Source organism: Salvelinus namaycush, chromosome 6 (genome assembly GCF_016432855.1).
Source record: "Salvelinus namaycush isolate Seneca chromosome 6, SaNama_1.0, whole genome shotgun sequence".
Classification (NCBI taxonomy): Eukaryota; Metazoa; Chordata; class Actinopteri; order Salmoniformes; family Salmonidae; genus Salvelinus; species Salvelinus namaycush.
In genome coordinates, this window is record NC_052312.1 from 46,237,059 (window position 1) to 46,255,708 (window position 18,650).

Here is an 18,650-nt window from a genome sequence, read left to right on the forward strand (position 1 = left end):
GAAAGGCCTTTGTGATAAGCCCCAGCGGAAACAAAATGGAGGTCGGCGGTTCTGGGAATCAGCAGGAGGGGAGTTCCATTGGCCAGGTGTGAGATTGATTAGCTTACCTCTCAAAAGCACTGCGCATCACTGAGCTGGAGAGAGGGGTGGCGAGGGGGGGCCTAATCGACCCTAACATCATTACACTTTGGCCAAGGTTAACGGAAACCACATTAGGAGGTTAAGATTGTGATTTCAGCCGTGGCTGGAGTCCCTCCTGTGAAGTCAGGTGCCTGGCTCACACGGTCAGGTCAAGTCTTTTTGAACCATGTTCTCTAATTGCTAAGGGTGCTAGGCACGTTCAGAGGGAATCTGTTCCAATGGAAATGGAGCGTGGGTGTGGGCGCAGTTTTGTAACGCTGGTTTCTCTTTCTATAAACTGAGGGGTGGGCTTCTCCACCCAAAGCCCATGCTCCTGTGAGACACACACTGCCCCCTGTTGCCTCTTCTCCAGAACCTTCCATATGCTCAGCTGCACTGCGCACGTGTCAGCACCGACATAAGGAGAACGACTAGAACATCCCAAAGGAGGAGAGGAAAGGGCGAGCGCCGTGTGTGTGTGGAGAGATAATAATGGTCTTCATGGAATGGGCGGTAAACACAGAGCTATTGTAATCCATAGCCTTATTTTTTGTTGTTGCATTTATGGTGTGTCATTTCTTTGTGTGGGTGTGTTTGTCATTCACTGTAATTGTTGTTGTGTTCCTGTTTCTGTGTCTGTCCCTGATACCGAAGGAGGACAAAAAAATAATAACTCTTTTGAAAATGCAAATGGGTTCTATTTATGTTCTGTTCCTGCCTTGTGTGTATTTGCACGTGTTTGTGTGTGTGTGATGCTGTCATTCATGCCGGGGTGTTTATGATCGAGATGGAACAATGGCACCAGTCCTCATCCCATCTCCCCAGTGACAGGACTCCTGAGTGGGAACGGTAAACAACTGAGCCCAGCAGCTTTCAGTGCAGTGGGGATTCAGACTGGTGGGGAGGAAAGAAAGGGGGAGCCGGGGCCACTGCAGAGAAACAAGAAGGATGACATACGTATACGTTTGAATAACTTTTTATCTCTTTCTGTCCCCCTCTGCTTTCCCCTTCTCTCGTTCTCATCCTGTATCTCGCTGTCTCTCTCTCTCCTTCTCCTTTCTCTCTGCAGGAGAAGAACAAAGACAAAGACAAGCGTTTCCGTCCCATCTACGACATCCCCTACATGTTCGAGGCCCGCGAGTTCATGAGGAAGAAGATCATTGGCAAGAAGGTACGAGAACCACGCCCACAAGTCCCACTCACGTAGAGCTGTAGTTGACTAGATCTGCTCCAGAGTCTCTCCCTGAAGATCTAGTGTAGTCTAGATCAGTGGTTCCCATCCTTTTTCCGTTGCTGTACCACCAACTGAATTTCTCTCTGCCCAGAGTACCCCTGAAGTACCCCGTGTGCGTTTTAGTCTTCTCATGAGTCTTCTCCAGTACCCTTGTGGATAGACCAAGTACCCCGAGTGGCAACCACTGGTCTAGATCATCCGTTTTCTTTCTTGCACTGTTGTCTTGAAAAACACACACACTCCTGTAATAACTCACCTGCTATTTTAACTTGTTTGATTCATGTCAAGTAACATGGGAGTTGTCCCTCCACTCCTACCTCATACATTGACTGACCATTTGATTTGAATCAGGAGATTAAATCTAGTCTCTCCCGATCTGGGCCTTACATCTCACTCCCTCTCTGGGCGGAAATCATGTGTGGCTCCAGCCCTGTGGCTCTGCAGATTTAAACGGGTATTTTTGTGTGTTTGTGTCAGTAGTGGTTTGTTGGGCCCATACATGCTGGGCCAATGTAGTTTACATGGTCTTCACAGCAGGGCCCGAAGTACTACGCTTAAGAGTGACTGCAGAACACGCAGGCACACACAATCCTCTGGGCTTTTCACAACATCGAGCAAGGGGCCATGAGAGTTCAGTATTCAATAAGAGTTTGGAAACTCGTCACGCCCCTTATATTCGTTTTAATCATCAACGTTAATGATTTTTTAATGAGGCGATATTCTATATTCTCCCTCGAAGCTAGTGTAGAGTGAAGCGACAGTAATGATTGCGACGTGCTATTTGTGATTTTGCCGAAGACTGAATCAAGTCAGAAGTTCTTAGTCTGTCAAAGTGCAAAACCACAGTTAAATGACGCCCCCCCACCCCCAACATGGTTTAACTGAGTGAGAGGTCATTCTTGCTGTGTGGTATGGGTGTAACGGTACATGTATTCGTACCAAACCGTTCGGTACGGGGATCTTGGTTCGGTCCGCACTGTCAACCCAAAATACATTTAAGAAAACATGTTTATTTTAAACACTGTGCCTATAGGCTGTGCCTGCACTATGTTGTATGCCTCTTGAGTAAATCTGAGCAGGATTTTGTTTTCAGGCTATTCCGTCAGACAACTAGAGCCTATGCACACATTGTAATCAAAATTCTAATCTTAATTGGCGCATTTCAAGCTGTCCTTTTTGTGAGGCGCAGCCGGGAAACTAGTTCTGTACGATGGCGAGGGTTGGGGTCGATAAACGAGGAGGATTCTCCATTGGTTAATCTCCAGTTTGGGAACATTTTGGCTTCCCACAAGAGTACAACGGTGATGGACAGAGAGATGGTCTCCACTGCTCAACGAGAATAGCCTATGCAGCTGCCAACACCTCAAACATGAAACATGTTGACACATTTACGCCGACATCACCTCAATATTCCTACCACTGGAGACAAAAAACAACTTCGTCTCCCCTCTGAATTGAAGCAGCCCTTCACAGCTGATTCTGACCAGGCAAAATAAATTACGAGAACAATAGGTCAAATCAAATAACATTTTATTTGTCACATGCGCCGAATACAACGGATGTAGACCTTACCGTGAAACACTTACTTACGAGGCTTTAACCAACGATGCAGTTCAAGAAATATAGTTAATAAACTAAAGTGAAAATAAAATAAAAATCTAAAAGTAACACAAGAAAATGACATAACAATAGCGAGATTATATACAGGGGGAACCGGTACCGAGTCAATATGCAGGGGTACAGGTTAGTCAAGGTCATTTGTAAAGTGACTATGCATAGATAATAAACAGCCAGTAGCAGCATTGTAAAAGCAAAGGGGGGGGTGATGTCAGTCAATGTAAATAGTCTGGGTGGCCATTTGATTAGCAGTCTTATGGCTTGGGGGTAGAAGTTGTTAAGGAGCCTTTTTATCCTAGACTTGGCACTCTGGTACCGCTTGCCGTGTGGTAGCAGAGAGAACTTGGGTGACTGGAGTCTTTGACAATTTTTTGGGCCTTCCTCTGACACCGCCTAGTAGATAGGTCCTGGATGGTAGGAAGCTTAGCCCCAGTAATGTACTGAGCCGTACACATTACACCCTCTGTAGTGCCTTCCGGTCAGATGCCGAACAGTTGCCATACCAGGCGGTGTTGCAACTGGTCAGGATGCCCTCTGGTGCAGCTGTATAACTTGTTAAGGATCTGGGGACCCATGACAAATCTTTTCAGTCTCCTGAGGGGGAAAAGGTGTTGTTGTGCCCTCTTCACAGCTGTCTTGGTGTGTTTGGACCATGATAATTAATGTTCGGCCCTCCTTTTCCTATAGTCCACGATCAGCTCCTTTGTCTTGCTCACATTGAGGGAGAGGCCAGGTCTCTGGCCTCCTCCCTATAGACTGTCTCGTTGTTGTTGGTGATCAGGCCTACCACTGTTGTGTCGTCAGCAAACTTAATGATGGTGCTGCAGTCGTGCTTGGCCACGCAGTCGTGGGTGAACAAGGGAGTACAGGAGGGGACTAAGCACGCACCCCTGAGGGGACCGAGTGTTGAGGATCAGCGTGTTGTTGCCTACCCTTAACACATGGGGGCTGACAGCCAGGAAGTCCAGGATCCTGTTGCAGAGGGAGTTGTTTAGTCCCAGGGTCCTTAGCTTAGTGATGCGCTTTATGGGCACTATGGTGTTGAACACTGAGCTGTAGACAATGAACAGCATTCTGAAGTATGTTTATAGCCGTGGATATGCGCCCATTCTCGGTGGTTGAGACGGATTTTGTGTTTCCGCACCTCGTGAAAGTGCTCAACTTTGCGAACTTCGCGTTCTCGCAACAATTTCAGCAAACGGGTTACTACCTGCTCTATATAAGCAAGCTGAACCTGATGTTTTTCAGGGAATTGGCCAGTGGACCCTGTGTTGCGCTTACTACAGATGGATGTACCTCCCCGGCTACAGAGAGCTACTTAACAGTGACATCACATTAACACCGGAGTGGGAAATGAGAAGTACCTTTTTTACCGGCATTCAGGTCCTCCAGCGCTTCTGTTTCATCCACTATATAAACGTCCAGCACATTGACAGTCCAGGAGAAGCACTCTGGTGCTGTGGTTTACGGAGAGAAGTTGTACTCCTGGGTCTGTTAGAAAACAACTCAAACATTCCTGTGCCTGGAGTCAGAGCTTGATTGGTGAGGGTCTGTCTGTGTGTGAGGGAGAGAGTTTGTGTACAAGCGATTTTGTGGTTGTGTGCACAGCTGTTCATGGTCTGTTTAAATGAGTGTGAGTGCGTGTTCAGGGTATTTTTCAGGTTTTCCGCTCCAGCTCCTCGTTTTATAATTCATTGAAGGTAGAGATGTAGTCAGCCCAGAAGATCCAGCCATGGCGGTATGATTTGTTTCTGCATTAACCACACTATTAATCACCCCGACCTTGTGGTTTAGATTAGGCCTTGATTGAAATGTGTAGATGCACAGAGGCATCAGAATTAGTAGACGTATCTACAGTTATGAATGCATCTGACTCTAAAATCATCGCACGTCATCTAGGTCTATATCTCAAATGGATTATATCATATCATCTGGGAAGGTGATTATATCATCTGGGAAGGTGCATGAGACTCCAACCAGACCTGGATTGAAACACTATTTTGAAAGCTTTCAAATACTTTCAGCGATTGCTTTAGCCTTGCATGGAGTGCCAGTTTGGCGGAGGGTTGGAACTATTGCGACTATTCTATTGGTTCCATTGCAACAGGCATGCTCAATCAAGCCTAGCTAATGCATGTGAAATGATTTTCAAATGGTATTTCAATCCAGCATCGTCTTATTTATCGTCATTCTTCTTTGCCCCTCATCCTTGATTGGATTCCTCCACCTCTCCCATTCAGTCATAAAAGCTGAGAGTACGGCACTGTGTTCATCCATTGCAGTATATTCCGTTAGAAGGCTAGGCCCTCCCCCGTTTGTTCCTATTCCTTTGAAGTGATGACGGTTTAGGTGTAGAGCTTCAGTTCACTGTTCGCTGTAGCCCAATCCATACAGCATGAGACTAAAACATTCCCCCGTTCTGTTGATTTGGTTTGTATTCACACTGTTCGCTGTAGCCCAATCCATACAGCATGAGAAGAAAACATTCCCCCGTTCTTTTGATTTGGTTTGTATTCACACTGTTCGCTGTAGCCCAATCCATACAGCATGAGAAGAAAACATTCCCCCGTTCTGTTGATTTGGTTTGTATTCACACTGTTCGCTGTAGCCCAATCCATACAGCATGAGACTAAAACATTCCCCCGTTCTGTTGATTTGGTTTGTATTCACACTGTTCGCTGTAGCCCAATCCATACAGCATGAGACTAAAACATTCCCCCGTTCTGTTGATTTGGTTTGTATTCACACTGTTCGCTGTAGCCCAATCCATACAGCATGAGACAAACATTCCCCCGTTCTGTTGATTTGGTTTGTATTCACACTGTTCGCTGTAGCCCAATCCATACAGCATGAGAAGAAAACATTCCCCCGTTCTTTTGATTTGATTTGTATTCCCAATTTAAGGTTACAAAAGGAAAACAGTACAATATCATCAAGTCCGAACTAAAATATTTTGCAACAGAGCGTTTTCTATTTGTATACTGAGGCTCCCCAGGTCAAAGGGGCAACAATTATTAAGTATTTGAAACCCTGGCTGAGCACTAGTTTCCTCCCGTTCTTTAATAGCCTGTGTTTTTGCTAGAATAGACATATTTTTTTCAGGTGATTCTAGATAAATGTTGATACCCAAACTATTTTTACCTTGAAGGTAGGTTCACTGCCCTCGGCCGCCATGGCAACCAGAGTTAGAAAGCATGACAAGGAGGAATCTGAGATGATTAGCTGCATCAAGTGTTGTATTGATGTAAGGGTACAGTGGTATGAGACGAGGGTGAATGTACCAATACGTACATGGAAGGAAAAGGGCTAAAATGCTGATCTTTGACTGCATATAGGCCTAATTTGCTTCTGTTTTTGATCCCATTTTGACTGCAGAAAAGGGAAATGTCAGTGAACCCAGTTCACTAAGTAAGTGTGGAAGCTAAACCATCCAACAAGCAGATTTGACAGTCTTACCAACGCTTTCGTGTCCTGCTATACAGAAGGACCAGTGTTTTTACTACAGCAACAATTAGAGGGAATTCTCTGATCATGTCCAGTGGCTGCTTTTATCTCTCCTGCTTCGCTGGCCACCACAGACACCATCATTTTACCTCCTCAGCAAACACAAAGAAGGACAGAAGAGATTTGACAGTACTGTAGGTGGCAGGTGGCCTAGCGGTTAAGAGCGTTAGGGCCAATAACCCAAAGATTGCTGGTTCGAATCCCTGAGCCGACTAGGTGCCCTTGAGCAAGGCACTTAGCCCCAATTGCTCCTGTAGGTGGCTCTGGATAAGATGGTCTTCTAAATGACTAACGTTTAAATGTAGTACTAAAGCCTTTGAGCCTGGTTTGATTTGAGAACCTGCACTGGGTTCTTTTCGCTTTCTTAGCTCTGCTCGGCACAACCGGCACCATCGCTTTACTTCATCAGCGGGGTAATTGGGACTTGACACGGTGGTACTCTGCGGTATTTTCAGACACGTCTGGTGCTCGGGAGGGCACGGAACGCCCGAAAGCCCCAGCTCCGAGCTGCCTGCGCTCTGCTCTCGCCTCACACAGCACGGCAGCCTACATTAGTTTAACAAGTTAATTTCGCTCCCTCGAAATCCGGTGGGACGACGTGCAAGGAGTGCTGCCATCCCCAAATTGGGTTCACCTGCTGGGCATCCCTCATCAGAATGTGCCCCTCTTCAGTCCCGAGTGGTCCTAAAGAGGGTTTTACATGACAGGTCAAAGGTTGTATCATACAGTCCACCAATGGTGGTTGTTGGGAATTGAACCAACTTCTCCCCACAGAACACTATTGTCATCGACCTAAGCATAAAATACGTACAACACTGAAATACAATAAGCTCAATCAATCATTCGAAGTGTCTGTTTAGTAAGTTGGCAGACAGCCAGAGGAAGCCTCAACGTGCTCCACTTTAAGAGATGTATAAAATAATGATGATGTCCCTTTGTCTCCGTCTCTATCAAGATGGCTGAGATACTTTTCATCTGTTATGAAGCGTGTCCAATATTCATATTCAAAGGGTTTCTGTAATCAGAGGCTGGGTCCGTATCAAATGGATGTCAGAGCATCAGTTAAGAGCTGTTAATGTGTGACTGAGGTAGTTGGTTATTTTTGACTTGCACAAGTGGTGGAGGAAAATACCAAACTACCATCTTAATGATTCTGGGCTACAATAAAACCTCTTTCAATACATTTTAATTACCAAGTTTCAGTTAAATAAACAACATTGTTTTTCTACATTTAAGAATATAAAGTTCAACAGAGATTTTAACCAGACTGCATCTCAATTCCAACGTTCTCTTGATGCGTGAGGAGAACATTTGTTTTGAATCAAATGTGTCCAAGTGTTATTTGACCTCTTAACACCCACACACACGGCGATGAAAGGAAAGAGAGGGGATGGATACAGTCAGTCAGTGTACAATCTCAGGCCATAAACCTCAGGTTGCTATTCACAAGATTAGTGCTGATATAGGATCAGCTCCATATCATATATATAATCCATATCATTTGATAGGTTCTGAATTTTAAAAGACTTATCCTGTATCAGCGCTCCTACTATCAGCCGCTGTGAATATGTGCCCTGAAGTGCTGTACACAAGCCTCAGGTGGTTAGACTGGACCGGAGTCCATTTCAGGTCGCTTCTCTTCCTTCTATCCCTCAACACACTGACAGCAACGCCAGAAAGCCTGAGAAGTTTATTCGTGTCGGGTAATGAAGGTAAATCTGCAGAGAAGTGCTTTCAGCTCTCTCTATTTCTGTCTCTTTCTCTCTCCGTCTCCCACTCTCTCTCTCGACTCTCCCCGTATTGAAATAGCTGTTTCGCTCGGTGACATAATCCAAAGCTAGATTTGGTTAACTTTATAAGTAGTGCTGTTCCTCTTTTCTATGCTCCGGGTCTCAGCCTCAGCAGAAAAAGTCCAATGAAAACGTTGCATTAATCCACTTATCAGGGGAGAGCACATTCGGATAATCCCGGCCCGCTCAAAGTGGCTCCTGTTCTGCTGCGCGAGTGTAGTACAGTGAATGGCAGTTTTTTTATAGTTTTTTTACAACGTGTGTGGGAATGTAAAGTGAGACACCGTGGCGTTTGTGTTGCCAGTTTGACTATAGTGGGAGCAGTCGGGGTGTGTGTATAGCGGTATGCACATGTGTTTGTGTGTGTGTTTCTCTTTATACATGCCTGCTCATTTCACAGGAGTCACTAGGTCCCCAGGTCCAGATCCCAGATGGGACTTTGTGTGGAGTTTGCAGTTCACCCCACTTCCCTAAATGATAGCCAGCTGCTTTTACTGTGTTGTTAACAACACCGGGGCATCTGAGCACATCAACACTGCTATGAAGTCATGTCTCTCTCCCTCTCTCCACCCGGGGCTTGAAGACGGTGGAATTACAGCTGTGTGTTTGAGCAGAGCCGAGGCTCAGTTTTTAATCCATAAAATATGTATTAGACTTTCCCCGCTGCACCTAGCTCCAGACTATTAAACTCAACCACTCACACTGTGGTTGGTGTGGGGAGCTCTGCAGCAAAACAGCCTTGTGTCTGACCAAGCATGCTTTTTACTTATTGTACACCTACACTCTATCTACCTTCACTTGGATATCTACACAGACGCGCGTACACACAAGCACAGTTAAGCGAATCTCCGAGCCCCTGATCCCAGTCGGAACAAACACATTTCTTCCCCTCCTCCTCATCAGATATCCCTCTCCAGTCCTCTCCTCTAGGGGTCTCTTCTAAATGACTTCTCTATCTTGAGATCTGCACACTGGTCTGTGGAGAATCTGCTGAATCCTCTAATCTACCATCGCTTTGTCAAACCTTTTAATCTATCATCACTTTACTTAATGGGGTCAGACTCTCTCCCTCTCTGTCGTGCTCTGCTGAGAATCTGTTCTATTCCTTTTTCTGTCTCCTTCCTCCTTCTGCTTTTGTCCTCTAATCTTTCTCTACCTCTTTCTCTGCTCCCCTCTCTTTCTTTCCATCTCTGCTCCCCTCCTCTCTTTCTCTCCATCTCTGCTCCCCTCCTCTCATCTCTTCTCCTTCTCCCCCCCTCCTACACCTCCTCTCCTCTTTCTCTTCTCCTGCTTCTCCTCCCTCTCTGACGCTCTTCCTCCCCTCATCTAAAGTCATTATCCCTGCCCAGCGATGCAGAGCCATTACAGAAGATGTGTAGATTCTGGAGAAGACGCGACACAAAGCACAAATGAACCAAAACCATCTTTTATGGGGGGAATAAATGCCTTTATTTGTTGAGGCACAAAAAAGCTTACAGCCGTGTTCCGCTGTGGGAAAATGAGGAGCCTCGGCAGGAAGTCTGCGCTAAATGAAATTTCTATTATGCCGATCAGATTGGGCTGTTATGCTTATTTTCTGTCATGAAGTGTGTGTGTGTGTGTGTGCTAGCGGTAATATTACTAAGAGCATCTTATACCAATGTTATTGACAGTAATATGTTGGGTAGTCCAGGCAGTTTTCTATATTAAATGGACATTGAGCTTTTCTTTCTTTTGGTTTGTAATAGGGGAACTTTCTACTCATTCTGTTAGGTCTACTTTAACATGGAAATAGATGCAATGGCCTCTGAAGACTTATCGTAACAGTCACACACAATAACATTTAGGCTAGTGTCGTGTCTTTGGCTATGCCAGTTTAAGTGATATGACATGCCATTCTATAAAATAATTTCTCTGTAATTCATATTACCTGATTAAGCTAATCATGTAAATGTAATTAACTAGAAAGTCAGGGCACCACGAAAGAGTGTTTATAGAGCTGGTATCTTCCGAATAAACTCTTAAAGACCTAGTAATATTTTACATCAATAGCAGTCAATATTAATCGTCACCTTATTTCAGTCTCATCTGAACATTGTAAATTCTTGGTAAATGTAAATTCTTCATGTAAATTCTTGGTAAGTTTTTTTCTTCACGAACCCTGGCTAACAAATTGAATCAGCAATACAAACTTTGGTTTAATTGTTTATTTACTAAATACCTAACTAATCACACAGAATTACATATACACAGAATGGATCATACATTGATTACTAATGATGTCCTAACAGAAAACGTCCCTAGGGGACGGAACCTGTATGATGGCTGGTTACACAAAGAGAGGGGGTTGGGCTTGAATGAAAGCGCGGGAGGACTGAAGAACAAAGGGAGAAGCTATGCTATCGTAAATACAGAATCTTATGCATTCTAAATAACTGCCCATTTGGAAAAGGAAAATGCAATAAATATTTATTCTGAGCTGCTCTTCGGTAGGTTGGTCGTAGATGCTGGCCGTGTTGCCCAAAAGAGATCTTCCTTGTCCCTTTAAGAGTGTCTCTGGTGGTAAACAGAATACTTGGAAGTGTCGTGTTGGTTGTTAGAAGAGATCCTTTCTACGTCCTTTCCTAGCCCACGTTTACAGCGGCCGCTGCTTACTCAACGGCTAGGAGGTATCACTTCTGTAGTGAATAAGAGTTCAAAGTTCATACCATTCGCAACCAAAGCTCACGCTGAGGTTGGCTTAGTTCTGTAGTTGACATGTTAGTCCTTTTAACGTGGAACCGTCATCCTCACGTCCTCGGAACCGCTTATTATCTGAATCCTTCTGACATCGGACCGTCGCTCTAATGTACCCGGAACAGCAAGTTATTCGCCCTTTTAACGCAGAGGCTGCAGGCCTCGCGTACTCGGAACAGGAGGTTACATTTTTGTCAAGGGCTTATATAGTGGAGGGAGAGAAGGGTGTGTTTCATAGTTTATAACCAATGTCTCTTCACAGGGGCAGGCCACTGATTGAGCAGAGCTCTAACCTTATGAAAACCCAATTCTCTCATTTGGAAGCTAAAATTACATTTCATCTTTTCACAAATAGTTTCATATTTAAACATTTAAATTGCACAACAAACTAGAATGTGTAGACTTTCCCAGATACAGTTTGTCGTCCTGTCATCAGTCATAATGTCTCAGATGACAACCGAACTGACATCATATTCATTAAGTAGCAACTCATATTTTCAACTGGTTGGATTACCGAAATATGGTTCCTTTCCCCCCCACCTTTTGATGTTCCCCGACTCTGTTTAACAAAGGCTTTTCATGAGTCCTTCAGTAGAGTCAAGAGAGGAAAGGGAGAAAGGTATTTATGGGTGTCTAAACCTTACCCACAGGCCAACGTCATGACACTAGTTAGTAAATGCTTCAGCCATTTTGTCGAATTAAATATATTTTATCACATACACTGGATAGAGGCAGTGAAATGTGTTGTATTACAGGTCAGCCGTAGTAGTACGGGGCCCTGGAGCAAATTAGGGATAAGTGCCACATCGACAGATTCGAACCAGCAACCTTTTGGTTACTGGCCAAACTCTCTAACCGCTTGGCTACCAATGATAAACCCTACGATTGTGCCCTATTGTTTTAGAAAACGCTACATCGCTCCACATAGTCCTCAATTGTAGTACGACATCTTTTAGGCCCCTTTTACGGTTACACTGTAGCCCCAAACCCTCTCGTAGCTAGGCCGTTCTAGCTTCTTCCACTTTCTCACATCCCCATCTTACCACCCACCCTCGCCAGACGCCAACTTAGCAGAGAGCATGCTGGGACATCCATTTCCTATAATCCTGTCTACCCTCCATCACCGTGTCCTTGTCCAGCGAGGCCCTCAGATTAATGACAACGCCCTCCTCGTCTCCTCTCCCGTCTCTTTGTGACCCCAACATCTGGGACGGTTGGGACCCTCGCACCTCTCTCTAACGTTCTTGTTCTCTCTCTAACGGAATAGTTCTTTGTTTGCTCAACTGTATGACGGTGGAAAAATGCAGGCCTGGAGATTCCCAGATTGTAGATTCCCTGTTGCTCCCATCCTGGGCTTAGGGAATATCATTGCCTGTCCCCACCTATCCTATTCATCCCTGCTTCCCTGCTTCTGTTTGCTCTGTCGGCCAGGAAGGGAGGAATGGGGAAAATGGTTGTTCCCTATCTAAACACTGTTTTTCCTCCACCCGCTGTGTGCTGCTGGGCCTGTCCGTGTTTGATAGCAATCTGCCACCTCTTGGTTGTGTGGGCGCGTGCGTGTGAGCGTGGAGTTATAAACAGCCCCAGTGCTCCTGTGGGGAGATCTACAGTCCAGCCTGACATGATTCACACTGACTGGGGGTGACCTTGTAAACTAGCCCACGTGCACGTACACACACACACACACACTCTTCTTGCTATTGCATTTTCATGACCAGTATTTCTAATTATTTGAAAAACTTTGACTAGTCGATACCTTGATTTTATTACGACTTGATGTTCCAAACATATTGCTCACCATATGTCTGCTGCAGACGAACAAGATAGAGTCATGAGAAAACAAGTTTTGACCAGTCATGTAAAATAAAAGTGCTGAAAACAAATTGGCTTCCTACTTAAAAAGATGGAGAACAAGCTATGAAGGAAAAATACTAGCGTTTTGTAACTTTATCGATTCCCCCATCACTAATGTTAGTCATGAATGATAGGCCGACATAACGGCAAAATAAATGACGTTGACACAAATTGACTCAATTTCCCCACGTGTGCAGTCATACGTTGTCTTCAGTCCTATATTACATGACGGTAATAGAGAGTACTCGAGGTCCCTAATCCACTTAAGACACGGTGGCTCTTTTTAAATCATTTTAAATCATTGTTGTCTGACATCATTTCCTGTGACATGGCATTGACATAATTTCCTGTGACATGGCGTTTCAGGTGAACGTCACGGTGGACTACATCAGAGCTGCCACCAGCTCCTCAGAGACCAGCACCATCCCCGCCTTTGCAGAACGCACCTGTGCCACCGTCACCATTGGCGGCATGTGAGTACACCTATCTCCACACCGACTTTTCCCCCTGCACTGCCGACCTCTGCTGACCCCTAATATGTCTGTGTCACCCCGTCTGTCACCTTGCTTGTAGACAGGATGAGTAGTCCAGACAAGCGTTTGTCAATCCTGCCTCCGGAAACACCTATAGTAAGTGCAGAGCTTTGTTCTAGTCCAGTAGTGACACGGCAGAGTCAGCTCAAACTTACTGTATTTCAACCGTTGGAAAGTTGAATTGAGTGTTAGTACTGGACTGGAACAAACGTGCACAATATGCTATGATTGAAGGGGACTGATCTAGGCCATATATATCTATATTCCTTAGAATCAGTTGAAGTGCATATCTGTCTGTAGGCCACTGATGTAATGGACAAGGACAAGATAGTTCAACGAGAAATAAAAGCTCTACAAAAGCCCAAGAGAACAGGTTAAATGTACACAGTACAGGCCTACTGCATTAAAGAGCAACCAACGTGGACAAGCCACACAGTTCATTCACACCCCTTCACGTCAACATGTCGCCCGGCTACGCCCTCTGATGTTTTCACTCATACAAACGGAAGAAAGACCTTTTTAAGACATGTTCTGGAGCTACGGAGTACCTCTCCTTTCATCTGCTAGCCCCCCCTTATCACACGGCACCGCTAGTTAGCAGCGGCGCCGGGCCAGCGTAGGTCACCCAATTACTAGCCAGACGCACTGCGGTGCATTGTGGGTAACAGGTGGCCGGCCCGCTCTGAGGTGCTGTGTGCATGCGTACGTGCGCGTCTTATGGCCCACCATATTTCTCTCCACGTGGTGAGCCAGACCCCTCTACCCGTTTAGCACAAGGCGAGGGAGAGCGGAACAGCAGGGGGGCTAGCTGGAGATAGCTAGTGCCAGCAGGCTAGCAGCCTACGTCCTAGATACCACTACCATTGAGATTGTTAGTATTGGCGTGGGGACTGGTGGAGAGGGGTGTGGAAAAGGCCTGTTTGACCTTACCCTGCTTTTAGGCTAATTTAGGGTTGTAATTAAAGGTTGTCTGATTTCCCAAGGACACGTCAACCTCATTTCCTCATACTTTCTAAATGCATACAGTCAGGCAGGCTAGGTCATTTAGTAAATAAGAGTTTGTTCTTTAAACTGACTTGCCTTTATAAATGCATACAGTCAGGCAGGCTAGGTCATTCAGTAAATAAGAGTTTGTTCTTTAAACTGACTTGCCTTTCTAAATGCATACAGGCAGGCTAGGTCATTCAGTAAATAAGAGTTTGTTCTTTAAACTGACTTGCCTTTCTAAATGCATACAGTCAGGCAGGCTAGGTCATTCAGTAAATAAGAGTTTGTTCTTTAAACTGACTTGCCTTTCTAAATGCATACAGTCAGGCAGGCTAGGTCATTCAGTAAATAAGAGTTTGTTCTTTAAACTGACTTGCCTTTATAAATGCATACAGTCAGGCAGGCTAGGTCATTCAGTAAATAAGAGTTTGTTCTTTAAACTGACTTGCCTTTATAAATGCATACAGTCAGGTAGGCTAGGTCATTCAGTAAATAAGAGTTTGTTCTTTAAACTGACTTGCCTTTATAAATGCATACAGTCAGGCAGGCTAGGTCATTCAGTAAATAAGAGTTTGTTCTTTAAAACCTGTTGAGGATAGAGGGCGCTATTTACACTTTGGGGGAAAATCGTGCCCAATTTAAACGGCCTCGTACTCTATTCTTGCTCGTACAATATGCATATTATTATTACTATTGGATAGAAAACACTCTAGTTTCTAAAACCGTTTGAATTTTGTCTGTGAGTAAAACAGAACTCATTTGGCAGCACACTTTCTGACCAGGAAGTGGAAAGTCTGAAAATGATGCTCTGTTCAAGGGCCTGCCTATAAATGGGCATGATACGTATGAGTATACATGCACGTCATACACCTTCCCCTAGATGTCAAGAGGAAGTGAGAGAAGAAATTAAGTGTTTATCTTGGTCTGAGGTGGAATATATCCTCTTGGCACGACGAGTCATCCATTTCCTGTTTTCTGGAAAGCGCGAAGATGGACCTGGAATTGCCTTCTGAAAAGCCGTCGTTATAGGCGACTACTATCTCCGGCTTTGATTTTATTTGATACTTTACGATGATATTGTGACATGTATGTTTTTTCAATATAGTTTTATTAGATTATTGAAATTTCTTCGGGACGTTAGGCGTGTTGCGTTGTCTGTGTTTGTTGACGATGGAGAGCTTCGCGCCACTTGGCCAGTGTGCTTGCTAATTCAAGAGGGAAAAACTATGTTCTAAATCCAAACAACGACTGTTCTGGACAAAGGACCCCATTGTACAACATTCTGATTGAAGATCACCAAAAGTAGGACCCATTTTGTGATGCTATTTCATATATCTGTCGAACTGTGTACTAGTAGTTTTGCGCCTAGGTTTTGGCCACTCTCTCGCTATAACATAAGCCTTATGTCGTAATGAAGATATTTTTAGAATTCTAACACTGCGATTGCATTAAGAACTAGTGTATCTATCATTTCCTATACAACATGTATTTTTTTGTAATGTTTATGAATAGCTATTTGGTCAGAATAGGTGAGAGTCTAATAGAAATATCCGCACATTCTGGGAAAAATAAGCTACGTTAGCATAATGGATAACCACTGATTTCAGCTCTAAATATGCACATTTTCGAACAAAACATAAGTGTATGTATAACCTGATGTTATAGGACTGTCATCTGAGGAAGGTTTATGAAGGTTAGTGAAAATTAATATATTTTGCTGGTTTATTCGCTAACGCTAACGTGCCTATTGCTATCGCTAACGTGCCTTGATGAATGAATGCGGAAGTGTGGTAGGCTATTGTAGTAAGCTAATATAATGCTATATTGTGTTTTCGCTGTAAAACACTTAAAAAATCTGAAATATTGGCTGGATTCACAAGATGCTTGTCTTTCATTTGCTGTACACGATGCATTTTTCAGAAATGTTTTATGATGAGTATTTAGGTATTCCACGTTGGTCTCTATAATTACTCTGGCTGCTTCGGTGCTATTTTTGACGGTAGCTGTGATGGTAGCTGCAATGTAAAACTGATTTATACCTCAAATATGCACATTTTTCGAACAAAACATAGATTTATTGTGTAACATGTTATAAGACTGTCATCTGAGGGAGTTGTTTCTTGGTTAGTTTGGTTGGTTCTTGGTTAGTTAGGTTGGCTTTGTGCATGCTACCTGTGCTGTGAAAAATGTCTTTCCTTCTTTGTATTTGGTGGTGAGCTAACATAAATATACGTGCTGTTTTCGCTGTAAAACATTTTAAAAAATCGGACATGTTGACTGGATTCACAAGATGTGTATCTTTCATTTGCTGTATTGGACTTGTTAATGTGTGAAAGTTAAATATTTCTAAAAAATATTTTTTGAATTTCGCGCTCTGCCTTTTCAGTGGAATGTGGGAGGAGTTCCGCTAGCGGAACGCCTGGGCCAGACAGGTTAAACTGACTTGCCTTTATAAATGCATACAGTCAGGCAGGCTAGGTCATTCAGTAAATAAGAGTTTGTTCTTTAAACTGACTTGCCTTTCTAAATGCATACAGTCAGGCAGGCTAGGTCATTCAGTAAATAAGAGTTTGTTCTTTAAACTGACTTGCCTTTCTAAATGAAGGTAGAATAAATACAATCTCTGGAACAAGCACTAATCTGACAACCTGGATAGGTCAAAGTGAAAGATCCACCATGTTGTTTTCACCCATCCCAGTCATTTGAGATCTATGAAAAGAAAACAATATGCTTTTTCAACTTTTTTAAGTGTCTAATTTGAAGGCAATTTGCAACACTTAGTCCAACATTTTTGCAGTGTTAGCTGATCTGCCTCCACATTTCCATTCAGAAGATGTGAAAGTCATTAAAGCCACTGTCATGATGTGATGCTCAATTTGTCTCAATTTATAAAAGACCGAGAAATGAAACAAAGTGAGGACGGGGGAAATTACTTTTTCATTTTTTTCTCTTTTCTTTTTAACTCACCGTCTCAATTAAAGGCAGTTTACTAGACTCCTCCTGTTTTTATTTTCTCTGCCGGCCTGTCTCTCTGCCGGCCTGTCTCTCTGCCGGCCTGTCTCTCTCTCTCTGCCTGCCGGCCTGTCTCTCTCTCTCTCTGCCCGTCTCTCTCTCTCTTTCTCTCTCTGCCTGCCTGCCTGTCTCTGCCTCATCCTCCTCTCCAATTAATCTGAACAGAAAACCTAATAAAAACATTTCACCACGCAGAGCCACCAAACTTTCTCAATTACGGTCTTGGCATGCCGACAGGCTAACAAAACATTTTGGAAAGACAAGCCTGCACCGAGTGCACTCACTCTCTTTAGCTGTTACATGGGCGCCTAAGGGCTCTGAGCTAACTGCAGAGCCCTTCCATCGAACTCTCACCCGTTATTTTTCTACTTCTATCTCTCACCTTCCCCCTCTTTCTGTGGTTGTGAAATAACAATGCAGCCTCTGGTTGCTGTGGTTCGAAGGTCTCTCTCACCTCGCCATGTTGCCGGGACCTTGACTTGCTAGTTAGTCATTGTCTTTCACATTTTCCTTGATCTTTCTTCTGTTGTTCTTTAGTGTTTCTGGGCTTGTGTTTCTTCAGTATTTCTGAGCTTGCCCCCGTGCCCTTTTTGGTGTACTGATGGGCCGTGTTGCAGCCTTGAAGTTTTCTACTGTATAATAACTGGGTTGATAAGTAAACACTGGTTACAATCACCTTGCTTTCTGTCTGTCTTTCTCTCTGTCTCCCTCTCTCTGCCTCTCTCTCTGCCTCTCTCTCTGCCTCTCTCTCTGTCTCTCTCTCTGTCTCTCTCTCTGTCTCTCTCTCTGTCTCTCTCTCTGTCTCTCTCACTCACTCTGTTTCTCTCTCTCCCTCCACAGTAACATAGCTGAGGCGTTGATCAGTAAAGGTTTTGCCACAGTCATCCGCTACAGACAGGATGACGACCAGCGCTCATCCCACTACGACGAGCTACTGGCTGCAGAGGCACGGTAAGCACAGTGCCCCAAAATGGTTTCTACTGCTGAAAAGTAAACCTGACTGCTTTAACCAGCTTGACTAAACTTCCCTTTAAATGAAAATGCTTTCTGTCACGCTCATGCAACAACAGAAGTGTTGTGGGGATACAATATGAATGTGTGTGCTGCATCACGGCAAAATATTCAACAACACTGGTCAGAGGTGGCCATTGTTCCCTGTGTCGTAAATCAGCGCCTCTACAAGGCCTGGGGTGTATTCATTACTCCGATTCTGTTGCAAAACGTTTCTTAAACGGAAGCAAACCAAACAAAACAGGGAAGGACTTACCTGAATTTGTCCAGTAG

General features: G+C 44.2%; 1 protein-coding gene across 1 annotated transcript in view; it reads left to right on the forward strand.

The window, feature by feature from the left end:
• Positions 1-18,650, forward strand: part of LOC120049154 (staphylococcal nuclease domain-containing protein 1-like) — a 311,592-nt gene that overhangs the window by 43,494 nt on the left and 249,448 nt on the right. The window contains 3 exon segments of the mRNA XM_038995382.1: positions 1,190-1,291; positions 13,201-13,307; positions 18,207-18,317. Coding sequence (XP_038851310.1) covers positions 1,190-1,291; positions 13,201-13,307; positions 18,207-18,317 — 320 coding nt within the window.